The sequence below is a fragment of the Gracilinanus agilis genome, chromosome 6 (assembly GCF_016433145.1).
Source record: "Gracilinanus agilis isolate LMUSP501 chromosome 6, AgileGrace, whole genome shotgun sequence".
Lineage (NCBI taxonomy): Eukaryota > Metazoa > Chordata > Mammalia > Didelphimorphia > Didelphidae > Gracilinanus > Gracilinanus agilis.
This window is the reverse complement of record NC_058135.1, coordinates 271,994,108-272,017,070: the sequence shown is the minus strand read 5'-3', so window position 1 is coordinate 272,017,070 and position 22,963 is coordinate 271,994,108. Positions and strand designations below refer to the sequence as shown.

General features: G+C 49.3%; 1 protein-coding gene across 34 annotated transcripts in view; it reads right to left on the bottom strand.

The window, feature by feature from the left end:
• MADD (MAP kinase activating death domain) overlaps nucleotides 1–18,999 on the bottom strand; it is a 36,404-nt gene extending 17,405 nt beyond the window's left edge. For 8 of the 34 annotated variants that reach the window (XM_044681092.1, XM_044681093.1, XM_044681091.1 and 5 more), the window contains exons 1-18: nucleotides 18,883–18,999; nucleotides 16,253–16,849; nucleotides 15,360–15,663; nucleotides 14,853–14,984; nucleotides 14,584–14,697; nucleotides 13,215–13,295; nucleotides 11,972–12,150; nucleotides 7,206–7,441; nucleotides 6,898–7,054; nucleotides 6,450–6,553; nucleotides 6,173–6,366; nucleotides 5,670–5,784; nucleotides 5,373–5,385; nucleotides 5,147–5,286; nucleotides 2,543–2,644; nucleotides 754–856; nucleotides 404–590; nucleotides 172–322 (exon numbers count right to left, since the gene is read on the bottom strand). In XM_044681092.1, coding sequence (XP_044537027.1) covers nucleotides 172–322; nucleotides 404–590; nucleotides 754–856; nucleotides 2,543–2,644; nucleotides 5,147–5,286; nucleotides 5,373–5,385; nucleotides 5,670–5,784; nucleotides 6,173–6,366; nucleotides 6,450–6,553; nucleotides 6,898–7,054; nucleotides 7,206–7,441; nucleotides 11,972–12,150; nucleotides 13,215–13,295; nucleotides 14,584–14,697; nucleotides 14,853–14,984; nucleotides 15,360–15,663; nucleotides 16,253–16,849; nucleotides 18,883–18,944 — 2,971 coding nt within the window. In that variant the 5' untranslated portion in view covers nucleotides 18,945–18,999. Of the gene's footprint in view, nucleotides 1–171; nucleotides 323–403; nucleotides 591–753; nucleotides 857–1,178; nucleotides 1,239–2,542; nucleotides 2,645–5,146; nucleotides 5,287–5,372; nucleotides 5,386–5,515; nucleotides 5,785–6,172; nucleotides 6,367–6,449; nucleotides 6,554–6,897; nucleotides 7,055–7,205; nucleotides 7,442–11,971; nucleotides 12,151–13,214; nucleotides 13,296–14,583; nucleotides 14,698–14,852; nucleotides 14,985–15,359; nucleotides 15,664–16,252; nucleotides 16,850–18,882 lie in introns of all 34 variants that reach the window. The other 26 variants (XM_044681073.1, XM_044681074.1, XM_044681075.1 and 23 more) reach the window with 7 other exon arrangements.
• Nucleotides 19,000–22,963: the final 3,964 nt, after the last annotated feature.

Genomic DNA, 22,963 nt, shown 5'->3' with positions numbered 1-22,963 from the left:
GGAGCACCCTCTGACTCTCTGAATCCCAAGAGGCAAAGATGGTCCCTGGCCCCAGGAGCACCCAGCCTAAAAGGAAGGCCACACTCTGAGGACGAGGATGTGAGCCCATGAGGGGGCTGGGCCAGAGCCCCGAGAAGGAGAGCAGCCAGGACAGCAGCAGAGGCCCCTTACCTTTGCTGTAGTAGTGGGTCTGGGCGATCTCCAGGAGCCCAAAGGTGCTGGCCATGCCGCCAAGGCCGGCGTTGGCGTAGGACTGCTCCAGGCTCAGCACCATGCACTTGAGCAGGTCCAGCATCCCCTTGTAGACTTTGCGGCTTATCTCCTGGGGTGACAAGGGCAGGGCTGGGATGTGCCGCTCCCTGGGCCCGGCTCCCCTCCCCAGCCCACAGCCCCCCACACTGACCACATCGGGGATAGTGTCCGGCGGGGCGCCGTCCTCGGGAGGCGCCAGGCGGTTCAGCTTGCTCAGGACAAAGCCTCGGAGCTGCTCACTCTCCAGCAGCCTCCTCACCTTCTTCACGCTGAGCCAGCCCACGCCCTGGCCGTCCAGCACGCTGTGAACCACCTCCTTCAGGAACTGCTGGTTCTCGCTGGGGGGACAAAGGCGCCTGTGGAGGCCGGCCCGCCGCTGGCCCCTCGCCCAAGGCGGCTGCTCACCCGACACCCTACGTGCTGACTCCCCACGTGGAGCTGGGCCCAGGGGCACCCCAGGGCCAAGCCTCTGCCCTCCAGACCCCTCGGCAGACCTCTTACCTGGAATTGCTGGCCCGTCCCTGCGGCGATGGAGACTCTCTTTTTACCGTGGGGCTATGCTTGATGACCGATGACTTCTGATCGACCAGGGCTCGCCGGCCCCCTGCAGCGGGGAAAGGAGGAGCACGGCGGGTCACTACAGCCGAGCAGCCGGGCTCCACACCCGTTCCTAAGGAGGCCGCTTGGCGGCGGCCCCGGGCATCGCACAGAGGCAGAGACCAGCCAAGGGCACACGGACGAAGTGGGGACGGAGCCCGGGCCACTCCCCATGCATGTCCCAGCACCAGCGGCACGCCGTGGGCAAGCAGGAGGCGTCACGGGGAACGGGAGGAGACAGGCTGCTCGCCCCGCGTAGGGTGGCCCCCAGGCAGGCACAGAAGATGCTGGGAAAAGAAGGTCATGCACAGCTCGCAGGCAAGACCCACCTTCACCGCTCCCGGGGCCGGCTTCAGTAACAATCTCCATTAGAGTATTTAGCCCAAATACTGGGACATAAAAACACAATTAGTAGCTGCACCACCACACCCCGACCCCTACACCCCTCGATGGAGCAGTCGCCAGAGATCTGCCAGGGATGAGGGGAGGCCCGGGGCCGGCCACCGGGGGCTGCCACACTCGGAGCCTCCTCGCAGGGCCCGAGAGCCGGCTGGGCCAGGGCTCAACGCCAGCCAGCCTGGCAGCTCCAGGCACCAGAGCCACATGCTGGGAGGAAGAGGGATGGCCGATGGGCACGAAAGCCCCAGCTAGGCCCCCCCGGACAGACCCCCTAGCAGGAGAGGAGGGGTGGGGAGTAAGCAAAGCGGATGGAGGTGGAGCTTCACCATGCAGCCAGTCATTCACTTCCGTCTTCTTCAAATGTGTGAAATGGCAGCCAAGAACATGAATGGCCCCTTCCTCCCCTGGCGCACCCGGGGATGCCTGCATTGCCACGGCATCCCCCAGGCCCAGAAACCCCAACCGGCTGGACGAACCCTTCTCCCCACTCCCTGCTGTCCCCTCCCCAATAAGAAACCCGGGAGGCCTTTTGAGGGTAAAAGTTCAGTTCAGGGATGCGTCACTTCCCTTCTCGGGGTGCCTAAGCACAGTATCCCAGGCACGACACCCAGAGAAAACCCAGATCCGAGGCATCCCCGAGGCCCCCTTGGGCTCCGTCAGCCACCAAGGCTATTTATCAAACACCTCCCAGAGGGTCCGAGCAGGCAGGAAGCCCAACCAGGGGGCATCCTGGTCTTCTCGGCAGCCCTGCCTGTGCTCCCCCCTCCCGAACTGGCTCCTTTGGGGCTCTGCAAGTGAGGTTTGGCCAAAATGTCGATCAGACAATAATAACAGCATTTCTATAGCACTTCAAGGCTTCTAAAGCACTTGGCAGCAGTCAGGCACGTATTATTATTATTGCCATTTATGGCCACGCAAACTGCCACGGAGACGGGCTAAGTGACTTTCCCGGGGTCTGAGGTAGGCCTGAACTCAGGTCTTCCTGACTCCGCCAGGCTCGCTGTCCACGTGAACGCTCACAGCATGCCAGGCACTGCGCCGAGTGCTGGGGAAACGAGGGCCACGTTAGCCACGGCAGCAGCCATACCCCAATCAGAGCAGAAGCCCTATATTCCCTCGATGCCACAATCCTCACCCAGCTGACAACCACCAATACGATAGAGCCCACGATGGGCAGAGAAGGAGGCGAGTATTCACGAGGGGAGACGACGGCCAGACAAAATGGCTCGGGATACCCAGAACTCCGACCAGCACCCAAACCCCCAGGACCATCCTGAGGCATCTAATGTATTACCTTTGAGACTAGGGAAGGGTGTGGCCTTATCTCGGGCCCCTTTGGTGGGCAGTGCCAGGCTGGAGAGGCTGAAGCTGGTGCTATGGTTCCGGTACAGGCTACCTACCAGGAAGAGAGTTAGAGCCAGGGGTCAAAAGGATCAAGGATCGTGGCATTATACTTTCATGGCTCATAATATATTAAGCCACCCTCTTCCCCACCCCATGATCGCCACTCTCTGAATCACCCCAATTTCCTTCCTTTTCCAAATTCAGCCCAGCCTCCAAAGTCCAGTTAGCCTTATCCATTATTGTCTACCCCAGTATTTCTCATCTGTCCTAAACAAGAGCAGGCCGTATGGAAGCTCTATTTGAGTCCATCTACTCTGGGACTGTTTACCATAAAATAGACAATTGTCTTCAGCTTCACCTAAAATCACCAATGAAATCCCCCCTACCACTGGGATCCAGGAGAATCGGTTAGAATGGCAGTGATTCTAGATGAAGGACACTCCCGGTATTGGATTGCCTTCCCTCCCAACAGCACCCGGTGCTTGAGTTTACTTTCCAAATCAACTCTCAACCCTCAAGTTACATCACTCCCCGTATACATAATATCTCTTCTTCATATACCAAACAAGGGCTGATACATCTTCCAAAGTCATTAAAGACTTCTTCACCAGGCAAAGGAAGGATGAGGCATTTCCCCAATTGATAAAGGGTCAAAGAATATGAACAAATCATTCTCAAAATAAAAACTGCCAACTATAGACCACCATAAGAAAGAATGGGGTAAGTAAATAAGCATTTCTATAGCATCAGATCCAAATCACTAATAAGAATAGAAATGAAAATCAAAACAGCTCTAAGTTTTCACTTCCCAGCAAACTGGCAAGGATGATAAAGAGTGGAAAGAGTCAGTTTTGGAGGAGCCACAGGAAGGGAGCCATGCTAATACACTATGAATTACTCCAAGCATTCTGGAAAGTAATTTGGAATTCTGATTCTAACATGAACAAAATATGTGCACCTAATTTAAACCAGAGATCCTACTACTAAAAGCATATCCCAAGGAAGTCAAAGACAGAAAAGGAGGTCTCAGGCACTTTTAAAAAATTTTTTTAAACCCTTAACTTCTGTGTATTGGCTCCTCGGTGGAAGATTGGTAAGGGTGGGCAACGGGGATCAAGTGACTTGCCCAGGGTCACACAGCTGGGAAGTGTCTGAGACTGGATTTGAACCCAGGACCTCCCATCTCTAGGCCTAACTCTCAATCCACTGAGCTACCCAGCTGCCCCCTTCATGCACTTTTTGTAGTTGTGAAGAACTGAAACCAAAAGGATGCCATCAGCTAGGAAATGGCTAAACAAATTGAAGCAAATGAAGGTGATGCAATATTACCACACCGTAAGAAATGGTAAAGATGAAGAATTCAGGAAAGCATAGAGTCACTCACATGAATTTATTTAGTTAAGTAAACAGAACCAGAGAACAATATACACAAAGAACTAAACACTATGTAATTATAATGGCCAAGCTCGGTTCAGAGAAAAGTTGAGAAGTATTGACTGTATGCATGGAATACCATCATATATGGTACATGGTTGGCTAGTTTTAAACCCTCACCTTCTGTCTTAGAATTAGTACCAAGTATCAATTCTAAGGCAGAAAAGTGGTAAGGGCTAGGCAATCAGAGTTAAGTGACTTGCACAGGGTCACACAGCTGGGAAGTGTCTGAGGCCACATTTGAACCTAGGTCCTCTGGATACCAGGCCAGGCACTCTATCTACTCTCCTATCTAGCTGCCCCAATCCCTTCCTTTATTAATCTTTGTTACGAAGGACTGGCTTGCTGGGTAGAGAATGAAGAGGTAGAAAGAAAAGGAATATATTCGGAAATGAAGGTGATAAAAAACCAAAAGATATTATATGAGATTTTTTTTAAACCCTTAACTTCTGTGTATTGGCTCCTTGGTGGAAGAGTGGTAAGGGTGGGCCATGGGGGTCAAGTGACTTGCCCAGGGTCACACAGCTGGGAAGTGTCTGAGACCGTACTTGAACCCAGGACCTCCCGTCTCTAGGCCTGACTCTCAATCCACTGAGCTACCCAGCTGCCCCCATATATGAGATTTTTAAAAGAAAAAGAAAAAGCTGGATTTATCCAGGTCCAACTTAGCTAAAGCACCTTCACCTGGCAAAAGACATTGATGACCATAGCTATGAAGATGTCTCCTTTCCATATCTATCTTGGGTAAACATGTGGCCATCTTGTTTTCAGTAAACTCCAAAGGTACAAATGAACAGATCAATGAATGAATGAAAACGAATTCATTAAGGGTTGCTTATATGCCAAACATAGCAGGGACCATGTCTTCTCTGCCTTCCACTGGCTCCACTTAGCTCCCCTGTCCCCTGGAACAGTGTGAGTCTGGCAATGATCTACTGTGGTCCTAGAGTATCACCCAAATTCCACTGAAAAAGATTCCATATGACCTAAGGCACAATCAGGGCCCATCCATGGATTTAGGGAATGGGACAGAAGAGGAATTCAATCTAATTCAATTCAATCAACATCCATATAGGGCATGCACATTTAGAAAAAGCCCCACAGAGCTCCTGGCACTTACTTGCAAAAGACATGATGCCCCCAAAGCCCTCGCTGCTGTTGTTGGAGATGGTGGAGTTGGGAGAACTTGCCCGAGAGTCTGACTCTGCATCCGAATCGCTCGCCAGCTTCAGGCTATTAGGCCGCAGCAGTTTTGAAGCCCTTGAAAACACACAGTAGCATTGGTCAGCTGTGGTCCAAGGTGCTTCACCTTTGGAGAAGTGTAACCTTAGCTAGATTGCTCCAACCAGCCCTCTCCTACTGACCCCCACGCCCTAGTGAATGGCAAAATAAGAGAACCTTCAGCCCAGTTGGCTTCTCTGCCCTGGAAAGAAGGCTCTTCAGCAAGTTCTGTAGTGTGCATGCCCCAAAGTGTAGGCCAAACTCTTACCTATTGCCATTGAGGTTTTGGTTAAATCGTGGGGTATAACTCTCCTCCTGCTCATCATCGTCTTCATCTTCCTCAGTGGGAAACCCATACTGAGGTTCAAAGTATGGATTGTCATAGTCACGCCTACGCCCCAATCCCTCTGGGGGGCCCCCGCTCTCTGCCTCACGCTTATCCAAGCTTAATTTGCCAAAATTTGGGGGCAAAGCACGAAGTGGGTTGGAGAATCCTGTCGCTGTCTTGTCATCCATCTCTGTAGAATCAGCAGACTCCTAAGGACCAGGTTATACAAGCTCTGGTCAGTGAGGTGTAGCTAAGCCTTCTTACATTCCCCTCTTACCAGGATCAAGCCAGGCCCAACCAGGCTCCTAACCTCAGGGCTTTGATAGGAAATACTTACAGGGAATGGTCACTATGACATCCCCACCCCAACTACATTTCTTTCCCAAAGATCTGTGGAAATGGAGCTTCCCTCACAGACTTAATAGAAGCCTGATGACAACTATGTAGAAGGAAAATTGCTTCTGGTAGTCGTGTTTCAAGCTTTAGCACACACATATAGGGAGAAGAGGGACGAGTAAGGCCCAGTCCAAACTGAAAAAGGGACTAGGGAATGTCATTTTCCACCAAGAGTTGCTGTTCTTCTGCCCTCCTACTCACAGGATTGGCTCCATGAATGATGGTACTGGGGCTGCTGCTGGCCGTGGTGCTGGAGCTGGAGCGAGGCTGGGGGTTGTCCTGGGAATTCTCACTATCTGGACCAGGCTCATCCAGATCACCCTGGCTTCCTTGCAGCTCATCAAATGCCACCTCACTGGCATCACCCAGTGCCGCATGTGTTAGCGGATCCACATCTACAAAGATTCCAGAGATGAGAAGGCATCCCATCTGGGACCCCACACCGCCCAGGGATGCCCATTTCCCATAAGGCACTTACTGGGTGTATCACCATTGATATCACATTTCATCATTTCACTAACAAAGTCCCCAAGGGATGAATAGGAGGAGCTCGAGTCATCATAATCCACACTGTCACTGCCACTGGCAAGAGAAGAGCCATAAGACAAAGAGAAAGTCATTAGTAGAGGAGGTAGGGAAGGGTAGAGAAAAGACACACTGCCCTTGCTGTGTGTCCCTGGGCAAGTCACTTAACCTCAAATGCCTAGCCCTTACCACTCTTCTGCCTTGAAATCCATGCCCCCCCAAAAGATACACTAACAGTTCAGGATGGAAAGAATGGGGACCTCCTGCCCCAGGGCCAGGCCACTGATAGGAAGGGGAAAATTTAGCCCGAGCTCCTAAGGACCACCACGGAGCGCTGGGTGAAGGGCAGAAGTCGGCTCCTGAATGCCACAGGACACCCCTCCCCATCGGGCGTTGCTCACCTGTCGTCCGTTGGGTCAGAGTCAGAGTCATGCTCGGGTGGCACACTCAGTGCCTCGGCCAGCTGGGAGTTGCTGTCATAGACGCGGTAATAGATGGGCTGCAGCTGGTGGGCATACCACTTTGGCTTATCACCAATTGAGGCTGGATCAAACATATCTGCCCAGAAAGGAGGTATGAAGAGTAGGAGTTAGCAGCAGGCAGGACAAGCCATAAGCAAGGCAGGGCATGGAGGGTGAAGGAAAGGATGAAGAAAGACAGAGGCGAAGGGAAGGGAAGGGGGCAGACATGAACGGACAGTTGTACTCACTGTTGTGGATTCGCTGGAAAGCATAGTTGGTGGGGTTGAGGATCCATTCGCCAAAGTACTCCACAGCCTGGGTCCTGGACAATTTCTCTGCAAAGGGGGTCTGTCGGGGACGTGAGGCTAGAAAAGAACCAGCTTGGAAGGCCACCACAGGTCGGGGGAAGAGCCGGAGAGTGCGAGTGTGCATCTGGAATCCCTGAAGCACATTGGGGGAGTTGAAGAATCTCACCATGGCCACCCTGAGGAGAAAGAGGGTGGTGGAGTTATCTGATTCATCCAGTGTCCTACCTACAGAGGGATCATCCTCAGTCTCCAAGGTTATAGACAATCCCCTAAGGCTGCCATTTAGCTGTCACCAACAGTCAGGTTTATATTGTCCTTTAAAAAAAATCTCCTTTTGTCCATCATCCTCTCAAAATATTCTCCTGTATCTCATCCCTTTCACTGCTAACAGAGTCATCTGTACTCACTGCCTGTACTTCCTCACCATCCACTTGCTCTTTAGTTCCTTCAAATCTATCCTCCACCTTCACCATTCTACGGACACTGCTCTCCTGAAGTTTCCCAGTCATTTCCAGAAGGCTAATCCAGCAGCCTTTTCTTAGTCTTCATTCACCTTGCACTTCTGAGGCTTTCAAAATATTTGCCAGTCCCTCCTTTTTAGAAACTCTCTCCTCCAATAATCCCGTAGCAATGCTCTCCTCTGTTTTCCTCCTTGTCTGTCTCCTGTTTCCTTAAACAGAGGTGTTCCCCAAAGGTCTGTCCTGGGCTCTTTTCTCTATTCTCTCTCCCCTGGGTTCCACATTCCACATTCATGGGTTCAACTGGTACCACTATGCAGATGACTTCCAACTTACACATGTATGAATGTACACATATCATATATGCACACAGAGCTCATTTACCCTTTAACACCAATCTGGCATCCACACCTTTTTGCCACATATTACTTGGACATTTGCACCAGCACCTTAAATTCAACTCAGTTTGATGTTAAAAAATGGAATTCTTTCTTCCTAAACCTGCCCTCCTCCAAACACCACTATTTTTATTGATGAATATTGATATTCTTCAAGTCCCTAGTTTAAAATTTCAGAATTGTCTTTGTATCCAGGGATGGAAAAGAGGGATGAATCAATACGCCACAAATTCCTGTTGATTCTTTCTAAAAATCCAGCATCTGTCTCTATTCCATTTAAACAAATCATCACTCTTAACACAGGTTCAGGTCTTTAGCTCCTTTGTTCTAGAATACCATAAACTCCTCTCTAATCGGTCCCCTCTTTTCCATTCTCTTTCATCTTTAATTCACCCTTCAGTTAGATACTTAGTTATATCTGTGATGCCACTGATACAGGTAATCTTTCCACCTGTGCAAATCACAGCCCATCCACACATGCCCACTGTGGATCACTCTTGCCTATGTTTTCTTATAAGTATGCTACAGAGGATCCACTCACTGTGCTGAGGCCTTCCTCAATTTCTCTTGATATCACAAGGATCCAATAAAACACAAAGTCTGTAAGTGACCTCACACACTCACTAGGTGACCAACCCATCACCTTTTTTTTTAAACCCTTGCTTTCCATCTTAGAATCAATACTATAAATTGGCTACAAGGCAGAAGAATGATAAGAGCTAGGCAATTGAGGTTAAGAGACTTGCCCAGGGTCACACAGCTAGGAAGTGTCTGAGACCAGATTTGAACCCAGGACCTCCCATCTCTGGGTCTGGCTCTCAATCCACAGAGCCACCTCATTGTCCCCTCCATCACCTCTTTTGCACATACCTTTCTTTGACTATATTCTTTACCTCCTTTCCTCTTCATAATTACTTATTTGTGATGTGTTACCACCTCCTCTTACCTACCATGTTCCTTTCTATTGTGCTCTGGGTTATATTTTTCACTATTTAAAGAGACAGTATTTCATAACTCACAGCCATACAATATTAGAAAAATATTGGTATTAAAGACTGGTCTTGGGGGGCAGCTAAGTGGCTCAGCAGATAGAGAACCAGGCCTGGAGATGGGAGGTCCTAGGTTCAAATCTGATCTCAGACATTTCTTAGCAATGTGACCCTGGGCAAATCACTTTTGCCCCCACTGCCTAGCCCTTGACCCTCTTCTGCCTTTGAATCAATAAACAGTATTGATTCTAAGATAGAAGGTGAGGGCTTTAAAAAAAGACCTGGTACTCTTTGTGGTGACAAAAAAATTGCAAAATGAGGGGGTGTCCATCAATTAGGGAATGACTGAACAAACTATGGTATATGATGGTGATGGAATACTATTGTGCTATAAGGAATGATGATCTGAAGGATTTCTATATGAAGTGGGAGAACCTCAATGAACTGATGCAGAGTGAAATAAGCAGAACCAGGAGAACATTGTACACGGAAAGTAAAACATTATGGAACAATCCAATGTAGTGGATTTTGCTACTAGTAGCAATGCAATACGCCAGAACACTCCTGAAGGACTTATGGGGAAAAAGGACTTATCTACATCGAGGGAAAGAACTGTGGGAGTAGAAATGCAAAAGCAAAACATATGACATCACTTATCACATACATATATATACATAAATACATATATACAAATATGTATGTGATTTGGGGTTTAGGCTTTTAAAAAATAGCTCTATAGCAAAAATGAATAATATGGAAATAGGTATCGTACAACCCAGTGGAATTGCTTGTCGGTTCTGGGAGGGAGGAGGAAAGAGGGAAGGGAAAGAAGATGAATCATATAAACATGAAAAAATATTTTTAAATAAAATTTTAAAAAAGGCCTAGCCTTTTGTTTTCCTTTGTTTCCCCCACCACTTTTCACTTTTATAAGACAGTTCTCTTCTATTACATTCCCTTAGAATATTTTACAAATAAATTTCTATTGTAGGGGCAGCTGGGTAGCTCAGTGGAGTGAGAGTCAGGCCTAGAGACGGGAGGTCCTAGGTTCAAACCCGGCCTCAGCCACTTCCCAGCTGTGTGACCCTGGGCAAGTCACTTGACCCCCATTGCCCACCCTTACCAATCTTCCACCTATGAGGCCTACACTGAAGTACAAGGGTTTAAAAAAAAAATTTCTATTGTAAATTGCTCTTGCCTTTGGCTGCCATCTCTATTTAAGAAGACAAGAATTTGCCAGTTAAAACTGTTTTTAGGCTTTTAGGGTTTCCTCTTTATAGCAATCTATTTGCATCGATTAGACTTCTACATGAAGTTATCATAATTGGTGCCAGTAGCTTTCCTTCTGTCCACATTCCATTTTTAAATCTCCAATTTGTTGAAATAGTTGGCTGAATCGCACTATCTCTTTTTCTCATTTCTATTTTTCCTAGCTTTGTATTCATTTTCTCTTTGCTCTAACATGTTAGCAGTCTGACTCCACAGACACCTGATGCTGGAATGACTCCTGCATCAAGAGCAAGTTAAATCATGTCTACTTAAATGGAATTGGTTTCATTTTTGTAATGTTGATCGGTGTACACCAGATCAAGCACCTTCCAATTTGTTTTTACCTTTTTTTTAAACCCTTACCTTCCATCTTATTGTATTGCTTGAATCAGGCAGAAGAATAGCAAGGGCAAGGCAATTCGGTTAAATGACTTGCCCAGAGTACTCTTGAACTTGTGGGAGGCTTCTGGTTGGCCTACAAGTCTGGTTTCTCTTATTCCTTACTACTAAACACACACACGAACACGCATGTATGTGTATACAATATATATAGCCATATGTGTGTATGTATGTATATACACACATACAAGTGTGTGCCTATACACACACATATGCTGATCTCCTCTATAAGCTTCAATTATTTTTGTGGTAATCTTTTATGGGTAATCACAAGCTCTCAATGTCTAAAAAATCCTGAAAATGATGTTTCTCATCTCTTTCGAACTCATGACAAAGCCAGCTCTGCCATTTTGTTTCTTGACCTCTCCAAGGAGAGTCCGTGAGGCAGTCTCTCTCCCATTTAGCTACACCTCCCTTTTATTTCCTTGATAATGAGATGGTCCCTCTGGCATAAGTGACCCCCTTCCTCTTCTTCAGTAGTGGCTGCAGAGTGGAAGCAAAGGGGGCAGATGGAGAAGCTGGAGGGAAGCAGAGCAATCGGGCCACTCCCCTTCCTAACCTTAACCCTAAATTCATTTCTAACCCTAATCCTAACCCTGAGGACATTTCTCATGGGACCCACCCCTCTGCCCAGCAGCCCAATGCCCCAATCTGGGAGGGGGGCAGGGCACTTGGTCTCTGGGGGGAGATGGGTCCCGGCACTCAGGGCACTCGGGTCTCCAGGGGAGAGGCATGCGCCTCTGGAGGGTTTGCCATCACTGGGCTAGACCAATGGGGTTAAGCCATATACCCAGGGTCACACAACAAGGAAGTGTCTGAGGACAGATTTGAACCCAGGTCCTCCTCACTGCAGGCCTGGCTCTCCATCCACTGAGCCACTCCTGATAATATCTTCTTGAGAGCAGGAAGTAAGCCATGTTTATCTTTGTGTCCTCGGCCCCTCGCACAATGTGTGGCATGTGGTAGGCCCTTCCTAAGTGCCTGAACTTACCTAAAAGGTCTCTAAGTCTCATGAGCTTTCTCTCTCTCCAAACCATTTATTTACCATATCCTTTTATTTTAGCAGTCAGAAACTCAAGGTTAAAAATCTCGATTTTACATCTAAAGAAAGTCAGCAGCAGAGAAGTAATGGGCGCCAAGCTTGTCCAGAGCACCATGGAGGACCCCAGCCTCACTGACGTGCTTGGTCTCACCTGGTCGCCACGTCCACTGAATCCACATCATTGCCGTAGATGAGGGGATTGAACTCAGTGGAAGGGGTGGACTGCAAATCGCTGGATGGCCTTCCCAAGAGCAGGGGGATCTCCTGGCCCTCATGGAACTTCTCCAGGTTGAGGATCGGCTGGGTGTTCAGACTCATGCTGGCCAGTGCCTGGGAATGGGAGGCAGTTTATCAAGGAGGACAGAATTGTGGGCCATAAGCAGTTCTGCCTCCTGGGACAGCACCTCCTCATTGCCGGGGCCTCTGCCTTCCACTCTACCCTGGCTGAAAAGGCTTGTGGGGAGGAAATGTGCTTACGAGCCAGAGCTCACCCACTGGTGGCCCAGCTAGCCCAGGGACCTCTGACCCTGAGTCCCAGTCGTACAGACGTGTCCTCCTCAGGGGATCCTCAAGCAAGTCATCGCTAATCAGTAAAGCTGAAGCCTAACAGGCGCAAACCCCAGGCGCCCCGGGAGGGCAAGGCTAGCCCGACTGCCATCACCCTTCGAAGGTCTCCTTATTTTGCCATCCCTCTTCCTTCACTTCTCCCTCGTGACGCTGCTGTCTCTAGTGCAGAAGAAATATCGAGGGCAGACGACAGAGAGCGCCTGCACTCCCCCTCGCCGGCCCCTGCGGCAGAGGCCGGATCGTGTAACACCAGCAGCGGGAGGACGGGACGGGGAAAGCGAAGGAGGCTACAGGGTGACCCATTTAGAACCACACAGCTATCACCAAGAGCTACCACAGAGTGCCTCGGAGGGCACCAAGAAGCGCCGAGTGATAAGCACGGCCTGGCAGGCGGATGGATGCCAGAGTCCGAGGAGGGGAGGGCACACGTGTTACCTTCAAGTACTGCATGCAGCATGGGAGAGAAGGAAGAACAGAAACCAGTGAACAACGGGGGAGAGGCCCACGCCAGGAAAGGAGAGTCTGAGGGAAAGACTCCCGAGACTAGGGGTGAAGAGGCCCCGCATGGCCTGGCGGTGCCCTCCACTCAGGGGAGGCGGCAGCAGTGCCAAGGCCATCACAAGAGGCCAGGACGCAGGCTGCAAGTCAGGCGTTCTGGGCACTCACAGTAGACAGGGGTAGGGTACGCCCGGGCCTGGAAAGGCACCAAGAGGAGCCACACTTGAAACAAGGCTTCGGGCTGGTCCCCTAAGTCTCTGACCCCCTCCAGTAGGCCCCACCTCCCCAGAGCACCCCAAGATGCCCCTTCCCTTCCTCAGGAGACTCACCTGCTTCAAATGCTTTTTCAGTTCTAAAGATTCGGGTTCTGGCAGGATGGGCAACACTTCTGCATTGGTTGGTGCAATCACCTAGAGCAGGCAGAGAGCAGTGACTGTTGTAGGATGCCAGAAGCTGCTTTTGGAAGCACCATCCCAAAAAACCAACCAGGAAAAAGAGCCCAATGTCCAGGGCCCAAGCTCTGGGTTCAGATCCTTCTACTGACAGTGGCTAAGTGGATACCCATAGGCAAGCCACTTCACCTCTGCTCTCAGTCTCATTTAGAAAATGGGGATATAGATACCCACTTCACCAGACTGATTTAAAGATCAACAGAGATCACACATGAGAGTCCAAATGCTTTGTAAAACATGACACCTGCTAGCAGGCATCCTGTCTTCTTTCCATCTGCTGAATTCCTCCAACCTCTTCTTTAAAGCCTAACTCAACAGCTCCTTTTCCATGAAGTCTTCCCTGATGCCCACCTTCAGTGGTGACTTTCTCCCCCTTTTTTTGCACCTCTAGAGGGTGTTCATACATTTCTAGTATTCTGGTTATCTGTATGTGTGACCAGGATGGTGGTCATGAGGGTGGACGATGCTTTTTCTAAAATCTCCCCCAGTACCAGGCATAGTATTATGCAGCTAATTCTCCAGTTGGTGCAAGTAAGCCACAGTCACATCATTTGAACTGGTTCAATTCATTTCCATTGGGCTGGAACCAATGACCACATCGCACTTGGCTGTAACTCTGAATAGGGAGAATCTGAACACATGCAACCCTACAGGAAACATATTATTCACACTCATCAGAACCTCGATCCCAAATAAATGCTTGTTGAACTAAACCACACAGGGGCCTGGATGAAACGGAGGCTGCCAGCTACACTGAGAATCCAGAGGCCTCAGAACTGTGGAAGCTTCCTGCTACAATCTATACCAAAAGGCAGCACCAATGTCTACTGGTTCCAGTGCCCAAGGGAAGCCAGGAGATAATTCTTATAACTCCCAGTGTGATATTGGAAAAGTCTCTTCACCTCTTAAGACTCATTTCCTCACCTAATAATTAGGAAGCTGGACTTCCAGCTTTTAAATCCTATGACCTAGGACTATATTTGGACTCCCTGAAGTTATCACTGCCTGACAGCTCTCAAAGGACATGGAAGAAGAACCCAGTTCTGGGGGAAATTAGATGATTGCACCCTTTAGGACAAAACTAAAGACCTTCCATTTGCAGTCCTCTCTTGCTAGTTAATAAAGTAGGAGCATTTTCATTGTTTAGCTATAGCAGTGACCTCAAAAACTATCTCAGATAGGATGAAGCCAAAAAAAATATAGCTCAACCCCAGACAATACCACCATCCCCAACCAGGCATCTCACCCTATTGCTGTCCAAATCCACCAGCCAAACATCATCTGGCATCTTGAAGTCCAGTTTATAAAGGAAGAAGCTGGCAGGGACCCCAATGATGTAAGGGGTAGGGGCCAAGAGCAGCTGTGGATGGAACATCAAGAATGAGGCACCTCCATCCCAGGCAATACCATTCATCAAGATAGAATTTTATCAGCCTCCACAATCTTCCTGCCATTAAAGTCAGATAAAAATGGGACAATGGAGGTGAAAAAGCCAAAAGCCACAATGAGGCTCACCTGCTCTGCAGATGCCATACAAGTAGGCAGCAATGGGATAACAGGAAACATGTACTCCAGGGGGTAGATCATTGCCACGAAGGCCATCACTGACATGGAGAGTGCGTTGTAGTCTCGGGACTGGAGCACCACCTGACACAAAGTCATCCAAGAATGACCCAAACCTCAGCATAATAGCTAGGAGAAGGCTGCCACCAATCCCCACAATTATATTTCCTTTTCACCATATCCAAATTGCCCTCCCAACTCCCAGAGAGTTTTCCTGTCTCTCTGTGACCTCAGTAACTCTTTTCCAACATACTCCTTTACCTCAATAACCTAGTTCTTATTCCTCATTCCTAGGGCTCCCCCTTAAATGATGTTTAAAGATCTTTCTCTCCAGAGGATTAAGCCAATAGAGTCTACGGCATATCACCTGAGTAGTAAGTTTTTAGAGCTCTCCTTGGGAATGTGCAGGCCCTCAGTCTCTCTCCAAGTCCCTCTCCCACAGGAGAATGGCCCTCTTACCTTGTGCTCCAGCAAGATGCAAGACAACACCTGCAGACAGGCATCTACGCCCAGAAGTTCCAAGGGCAGATGCAATGGGAAGTCTACCAGAGAGAATCGAGATGGGTCAGGGAGAGCAAAGGTCAGTGCAGGCTGAAGCTCTTGCGGTAGAACCTCAATATCCACCCGCTTCTGGCCAGATATGGGCACTGGAGAACGCAACAACCTATAGATCCAGGCTTCAATCTCCCGAAGGTCATGCAGAAGGGCACTGGACTTCTCTTCTACCAGGAGTGAACCAGTGAAAATGCGCCACATGGTGTCCCTGGGACATAGCCAGTAGAAAAAAGATACAAAACTATGAGAACTCCTGAAGAGCAGGGACTCTCCTGCCTTCCCTTAGATCCCTGGTGCTTAGCCTGGCACATGGTAGGCACTTAATAAATGCCAATTGGCTGGCTATTCCATTCAACCCAAAGCATCCAGAAGAGAGAAGATTTGTATCAATGTGGTGGAATGATAGAAATGGTAAGAAAGGCTCACCCTGGGTTCAGCCATGATCTGCCCCCAGGAGGAAGCAGGGTGAGAATGAATGGTGACCCCTATGGCAGAGGGGGCCTGCTACATTGCCTTCCATGAACATAAAATTATCTCTTTTCCAAAGAGGACTGCTGTAGAGAGCCCAACTCTATAAAGCCCTTCTGTTTAGCCAGGAGCCCCACACAGAGGGGGCTGGATTCGCCTAGATTCGCCTCTACCACCAGACCCAGCCAGGCCAAGCGGGATTTCAGGCCTTAACAAAAGACAGAATGCCGGTGCCTCACACCCTTTGGTGATCAGCTGCAGTAAAGCCCCAACCCTGTCCCCCCAGCATCTCTTGGGAAGAGATGGTTAGGCTGATGGCACGCCTGTACCTCTGCACCCCTCGGGGGATGGACAGTTTCTTGCCAAGGAGCCGCTCGCTGCAGCAATCCACCAGACGCTTGAGGGTGTACAGACACTCCCGGAAGGTGGTGAAGAAAGGGTAGTGGCTGAGCACACACAGGGATGTCAGGGTGCTGTTGCGAGAGCGGCTCCCCCCCTTAGCTCGGCGCTTGCCTCGGGGAGACTGGTTCCCATCAGGGGTCGAATCAGCACTGGGGGGCTGCAAGGAAGAGCTGCTCTCTGCCTTCTCTGTGCTCGCCTCCTCTGGGCCAGGAGCGGTCTTGACAGCTTCCTTTGCACGGTGCCCCGAGCCACCGTCGGCCTTTTCCTTGGGCATCCGCTTCTGGAAGGAGCGGTAGAAGTTGACACAGATGCCATAGCGGGTCACCCCAGTGTCCTTGTCAGTGAGGGTGAACACGAAGGAGGTATCATCTCGCAAGCTCATGCGTCTCTGCCGCACACTCAGACATCCCTCGGGTTGGCAGAAGAACACCACATCTGGAGGGAGGGGGAATTCGGGATAATCCTCCAAGGGGTAGCGCCGGAGCAACTCGGGAGTCTGGGCCACACTGTCACTGCTTGGTTGCCTGAGAGACATAAAAGAGCCTAGTCACCTTCAGAGACACAGGGACCAAAGGACCTGCCCAATGTCTGTCACGTACAGCAGCAGAAGTAGAGGGGGTCCAGGAGCAGGCTTAGATTCATGAAGATCTGGGTTTAAATCTCACCTTTGGTGCTTTCTAGATGTGTGACCCTGGGCAAGTCACTGACCTTGTCATCTGTAAAATGGTGATAAGAATACCTGGAGCACCTTCCTCATAGGACTGGGCAAACCTTCAGAGCTATTCAAATGCCATTAGTGTTGTTGTGAATAGTCAATAAATTAAGTTCAAGCTGCTATTTTAGCTGTGGGTCTAAAATAGCAGACCCTCAGACCTAGAAAACTAGGGGCTTCCTGGCCCAAGATAACTGGCTGGCTAAACAAAGTCCCTATCGTAAGCAGAAGCCAAACCCTCCTGCAGACACCTTGCCAGAGAAGAGGTGGGAAATGAATAATTTTGCTTGAGAAGGTCCTAGTGCAAGATTGCCTTGCTTGCTCATGAATTACAAAAGCAGCATTCTGAGATACAGATGGAACACCAATGATTACTTTCCTCTTGCAGAATAAGGAAATGGAAATAAGAAAAAGTTGAATGGCTTGCTCCAAAACACTCCAAAGAAACTGCTAGGGCAGGCCTTCTTCACTTTTCTGTGTCAGGAGCTCTTTTTTTTTTTTTAATCTTACCTTCCATCTTAGAATCAATACTATGTATTGGTTTCCAAGACAGAAGAGCAGTGAAGGATAGACAATGGGGGTTAAATGACTTGCCCAGGGTCACACAGCCAGGAAGTGTCTGAGGTCATATATTTGAACCCAGATTCTCCCAACTCCAGGCCTGGCTCTCTATCCACTGGGCCACCCAGTTTCCCTGAACATGAGTTCTTTGGAAACCTTGAATAGCTGAATTGTGGTGGGTGAAAGATTAAATGATAGAGAAAACATTGGTTTGCACGTCTAAGAATACTTATTTTATTAAGTAATGCATGCCAATTGCCTAACAAATCAGACCAGCCCCCACCCCCAGCTTAGGCCTGGACCCCAAATATAGGGGCAGGGATACATTAAAAACAATCAATCAAATAAGACCAATTTATTCAAAGAAAATAATGAATCGGGAAAGACTATGGACTTTCCAAGTTGGGAGGCAGAGAGTGATCAGCATGGGACCAATTTTCAGATATGGCATATGGGCTGCTCAAGATGTACAACTGTGAAAAAACTCCTTACATGAGTCTTTGAGTCTGAGTGGGTTTCTGGTCAGCATAATCGAGGTCTTTAGTTAAGGGTCTCTAAACAGCAGATGGAAGTGAGCCAGCTTCCTAGCCATGAAGGGCTAAGTTCAAATGATCTAATAAGATTTCCTTCCAGTTCCCACAAGTGAAGAGAGTTTTCTCACAAGACAGAAAGTGGACTAAATTCACAACTGAAGAGAACCGAGCTAGCTAAATTGAGTGACAAGTCAGTGTGGTTCTCTCAGTTCCCACAATTAACCACTCACTGTCCTAATCTCCTCAATTCCCTCACCATGGCCCACTTAGAATAATGATTTTAAATGCATAAAATGAAATACAAATGGTTACAAGGGAAACTAATTATGCTGGTGCATGATTATCAAAATATTATAAAATGAAGTTCATAAGTTCTTCATCTCAGGCTCAGAGCCCCTGAGCTAGAATCTGTTTCTCTCTCCCAAGACTTTTACTCCTGCCTCTGTCAGGTCTTTCCTGATCAGTCTCAATTTCCTCACAGAAAAACTGAGATGCAACTCAGCATGAGCAGGGAATGGAGAAAATACAAGGCCTTTTAGCTTTCTCAGAGGAAATGGGAGTAAGCAATGTTTTAACTGAACTTCTTTGTTCCAAGGGAGCTTTCTTGTTTGGATGGGGGTGTAAGGAGAGAATGGAAGGATGGGTCATGGGAAAGTGACAGCAATGCAAAAAACACACCACTTCGACAGAATGTTTTTAGAGTGGGGAGGGGATAGTCTTCAGTCTAGAAAATCAATTTCTCCAAAGTTACCTGGCCCCAATGATCACTAGGTAGTCAAGTAACCGAGGGCAGATCTTCTTCTTCTGTACCATGGTTCTAAATCACCAGCTCATCTCAGAGAAGCTTCAGGGCAGGCAACTGATTGGGAATCAGAGAATTCTGGCGATAGCTGATGATGGCAATCTACAGGAAGAAAGGTACTGATAAGATCCATTGTTGTCCTTCAGTACATAACCCTCCCCTAACTCCAGCATCCATAGATTGGGGCCAGTCATCACGTCCTCCAAATCAGCAGAACCAAGGACAGAGAACAGAACACTCCCAGCCTCGGGACTCTATTTTGGCTTATGATCTGACAGTGACTCAAACATAATGCAAAAGGATAAATTATGCTCCCCCCTCACCCCAACAGCTGGTTTATTTTTGGCCTCAATATTGGGGGGGGGGAGGTGATTTATTTATAGGTAAGTCCAGAAGGTCCAGTCTGATCCTCTACATTCCTGATTAGGAGAAATGAGGTCACTTTCAGGGCAGCCCTGGGATTTTGGGCCCATTTCAATGGGTTTCTGAATCAAACTAGACCTTCCAGCCTGCCTAATCATTAACCCCCTAGGTCTAGATCAAAACCAGCCCACCTTCTGCTTTTATCACTATTCTGAATTCATCTTCAGTAAGGCTGTTATGTAGTCTGTACCCCTAATTTAGGTGGGTTAGCAGCAGTAGCTGGCAAGAGGACCCCATGAGAGCTCAAAAAGCAAAGTCTCTAAGCTCCCTTTGCCTGACCCTCCTTCCTCCCAAACTGAGAAGGGCTGTTCAGGGGGCCAAGAAGCCACAGCCAAGAGCTCTGCCCTTGGTGCTGAATTCTGTCCTATGACCCCAGAGCTGAAGCCCAGGAGAGGAAGGGATCTTTCCCCTCTTCTCTACTTGCTCTAAACACCAGAAAATGAAAGCAGGAATTCTTAGGAGAGTATCTGTTGCCCTCTGGGAAATGGGGGGAGTCCCGGCTGGGAGGGAAGGGGAGACTCCAGTGAATTTCTAAGCTGTGTGCCTGAAGTTAGGTAAAACTTAAAACTTCAGAAGTCCTCGGTGAGAGGAATACTAGGCAGGCCTTCATCTCCCACCGTGACCTCTGCCGAGTCTGGCAGAGACTCTGCATGTGCCCACACTAAATACGCAGGGCACACACAGGTGAGAGGCTCATCGATTCCACGTACTCCCTCCCCTTGGCTGCTGTTTGCATGTGTGCAGACTGATGAACACATAAACATAAACTCCCAGGATGCTTAGGGCCCTGTTGGGACAATCAGTTCTCTCCTACAAAATAACATGCATGACCGACCCAAGCCAGAGGCTTCTGGCATTGCTCTCACCCTCACTAAACACAGGATAGTAGGACCTGCAGGTAATAGGATTCAGTTCTGTCTCCATAGCAACTCCAGCTCCCAGGATATTTATAGTACAGCCAAAGCCCCTCCCCTCCTTGGTGACCAAATGGCACGAGCTGTGCTGGAGTGGCCCAGAGTCCATATAATCATCTATCCTCCCTGGCCCTGGGAGCTCCTCTCTCCTTACTACAGCCCTCCTAGCTAGCCTGCTCTTTTCCCCACCTGCCTTCAGGATCCACATCCCCCACCCCAGATCCTGTCACCAATTCCTCTGCATCAGCCAAACGAAGGCCCTGGATGTGCCATACACCTCTTGGGGGCCATCAGCAACCTGGCTATACATTCAGTCAGCCCTTTTGTCCCCTCGTCTCCAACACAGGCATCCGTATACTGCAGGGTATGGGGTGACACTCTAGAACCCCCTTCAGATGATCAAGTCCAACCAGGAGGGGCCCAGAGAAGAAAGGAATGAAACAGGTTGAGAGAGGTGGTAAAAACAAAATCCTTTCTTGTTTGAAAATTACAAGGGTGGGGGAGAAGCCTTGGGACAAAGATGGAGATAAAATGCTCACTATAAAACACACCAGAATGTGCAATCAGAGCTGAGACACGAAATCTGTTTATGTAGAGTCTCACTCACCAAGCCACCCCTTGGGGAAATCTCTGAGATCTCCCTTGCAGCTTCTTCTACCAAGCCTCTGGGCAACAGGCCTACCCTTAGTGGACCTCCCCCCCTCCTCAACGGAAGCCATTTCATAATAGTTAGATCTTTATCAAGGCTACCCCTTAACCTCCTGAGGACAGCAATAACAACTTCACTCTGGAAGTATTTCTTTGTGGTCTAAACTAAGAGCTGACCAAGATGGTGGCTCTGGGGCCAGATCCAATCTCACAATTCAAACTCTAGCAGTAGTCACTGACAGTGGTTAAAAGAGATAAGAGAGATAGTCAGGTCTTTTGCTAGGACGACTCCCCTGAGTCCAACCCTGTGAGTAATGCCTATAACCCACACAATGTCTTTGTTACAAACTTCACAGAGTCTGCCCCCTGCCTCAACCACATTTCATAATCTCAAAAGCCCCTGGTTGCTGCTTCCACCCCCTTCCCAAGGATCAGAGGCTCTAGGGACACTCACGACACCTGAGGTCCTGGGTCACCAAGCAATCCTGTCTCAATTTAGATTAAGAGTCCAGAAGTCTTTAAATCAGTCACATCATTTCAGCCCTCAACGGGCATGCTGCCTTTCTGGGGTTGGATCTCACATTAAAAACCACAGGGGCTAGTGGGAGATGTGACTGTTCTGCTGACGTGAACAAGATAGGAGGCTCTCCTCCCCCACGCAGTGACCTTGCAATCGCATCAGCCAAGCCTGGTCCAGTGTGTAAGGGAGAAGGGGGGAAAAGGGGGAGTCTGAAGAGGAGGGGAAACCAGGGAAAGGAAGTGGGCAGGGGGGTGGGGTGGGGGCTGTCAGGGAAATAAGATAGAAATCAAAAGATGCACTAGGGGGAAATTGGTCATAGAAGAGAAGACGGTTCTGTCAGATTCCATCTTCTCCAGAAAACACTCAGAGATGCACCCAAAGATAGAAAAGACAAGAAGCCAGAAGCTGTCTCAGCTGAGTAGCCCAGAGCTGGCTGGACAGATCTCCCCACTCCCACGCCTGCTGGACAGTTCTCCTCCTCCCCTCTTCCCAAGCCACCAGCACCAATACTCGCAGAATCAGAGAGCGAATGCCTGAGCCTGGAGCCTCCTTGCCCTGCTTTCCTCTTTTCCCCAAACCTCTTTGCTCTGGGGTACTGCTTGTAGCATCCCCTTCTCTCCAATTTCCCCTCTGTACCCTTCATCCTCAAGCAGAGTCCCCAGTCCCTCCATCCTTCTGAACCAATCAGCCTCCCTCAGGGCTCCCCCCCCCAAGCCTCATGGTCCTGGAGTCCTGACCCCCTTAGCCAATCTGGAGAACCCCACCCCCACCCCATAAGAACCCCCATCTTCCCTCATGACCAATCAATAATTTATTAAATGCCTACTATGTGCCAGGCACTGGACTAAGGGACTAAACACCTTCAGCTCCCCAAACCCAGACTACCCTCTCTGAGTCTCCACCACCTTGAAGTCCCCAGTCTACAATCCTTCCTCAGAGGTCTCTGTACCCCGAACCCCACCCCCTTCAGAGCTCCCCATTCCTGAAAGCCCCCATCTTCTGACAATTCTCATTCCCCAGTCCTTCTAGGCAGTCTCCTATCCCTGTTCCCTATCCCCTCCAGACCTCTCCATCCCCATAGCCCATACCCCAAAACCCCACTTCCCCCATAGGACCTCATCTTCTAATTCTCCTCAACAGCCCCATTTTTCAGAGCCTTCAGTCCATCTTCCCTGCTCCCCATCTCCCAGACCTCTCCACCCATTCAGAGCCCCCCTCCAGATCCCTCCAACCTCTAATTCTCCCTGACAGCCCCCATTTCTCATAGAGCCCTCACCTCATCTTCCTGCTCCCCATCCCCGCAGACCTCGCCATCCCCTTCAGAATACCCACCCCAGACATCTCCTTCCCCATTCTCTAATCCTCCCTGACGGCCCCATCTCCATAGAGCCCCCACTCCATCTTCCCTGTCTCCCACTCCCATGCCCCTAGATCCTTCCTCCCCGCTTGGCATCCCCATCCCTCCAGACCCTTCCTCCTCCCATAGCACTCCCATCCCCCATCCTCTAATCCCCCCCAACAGCAC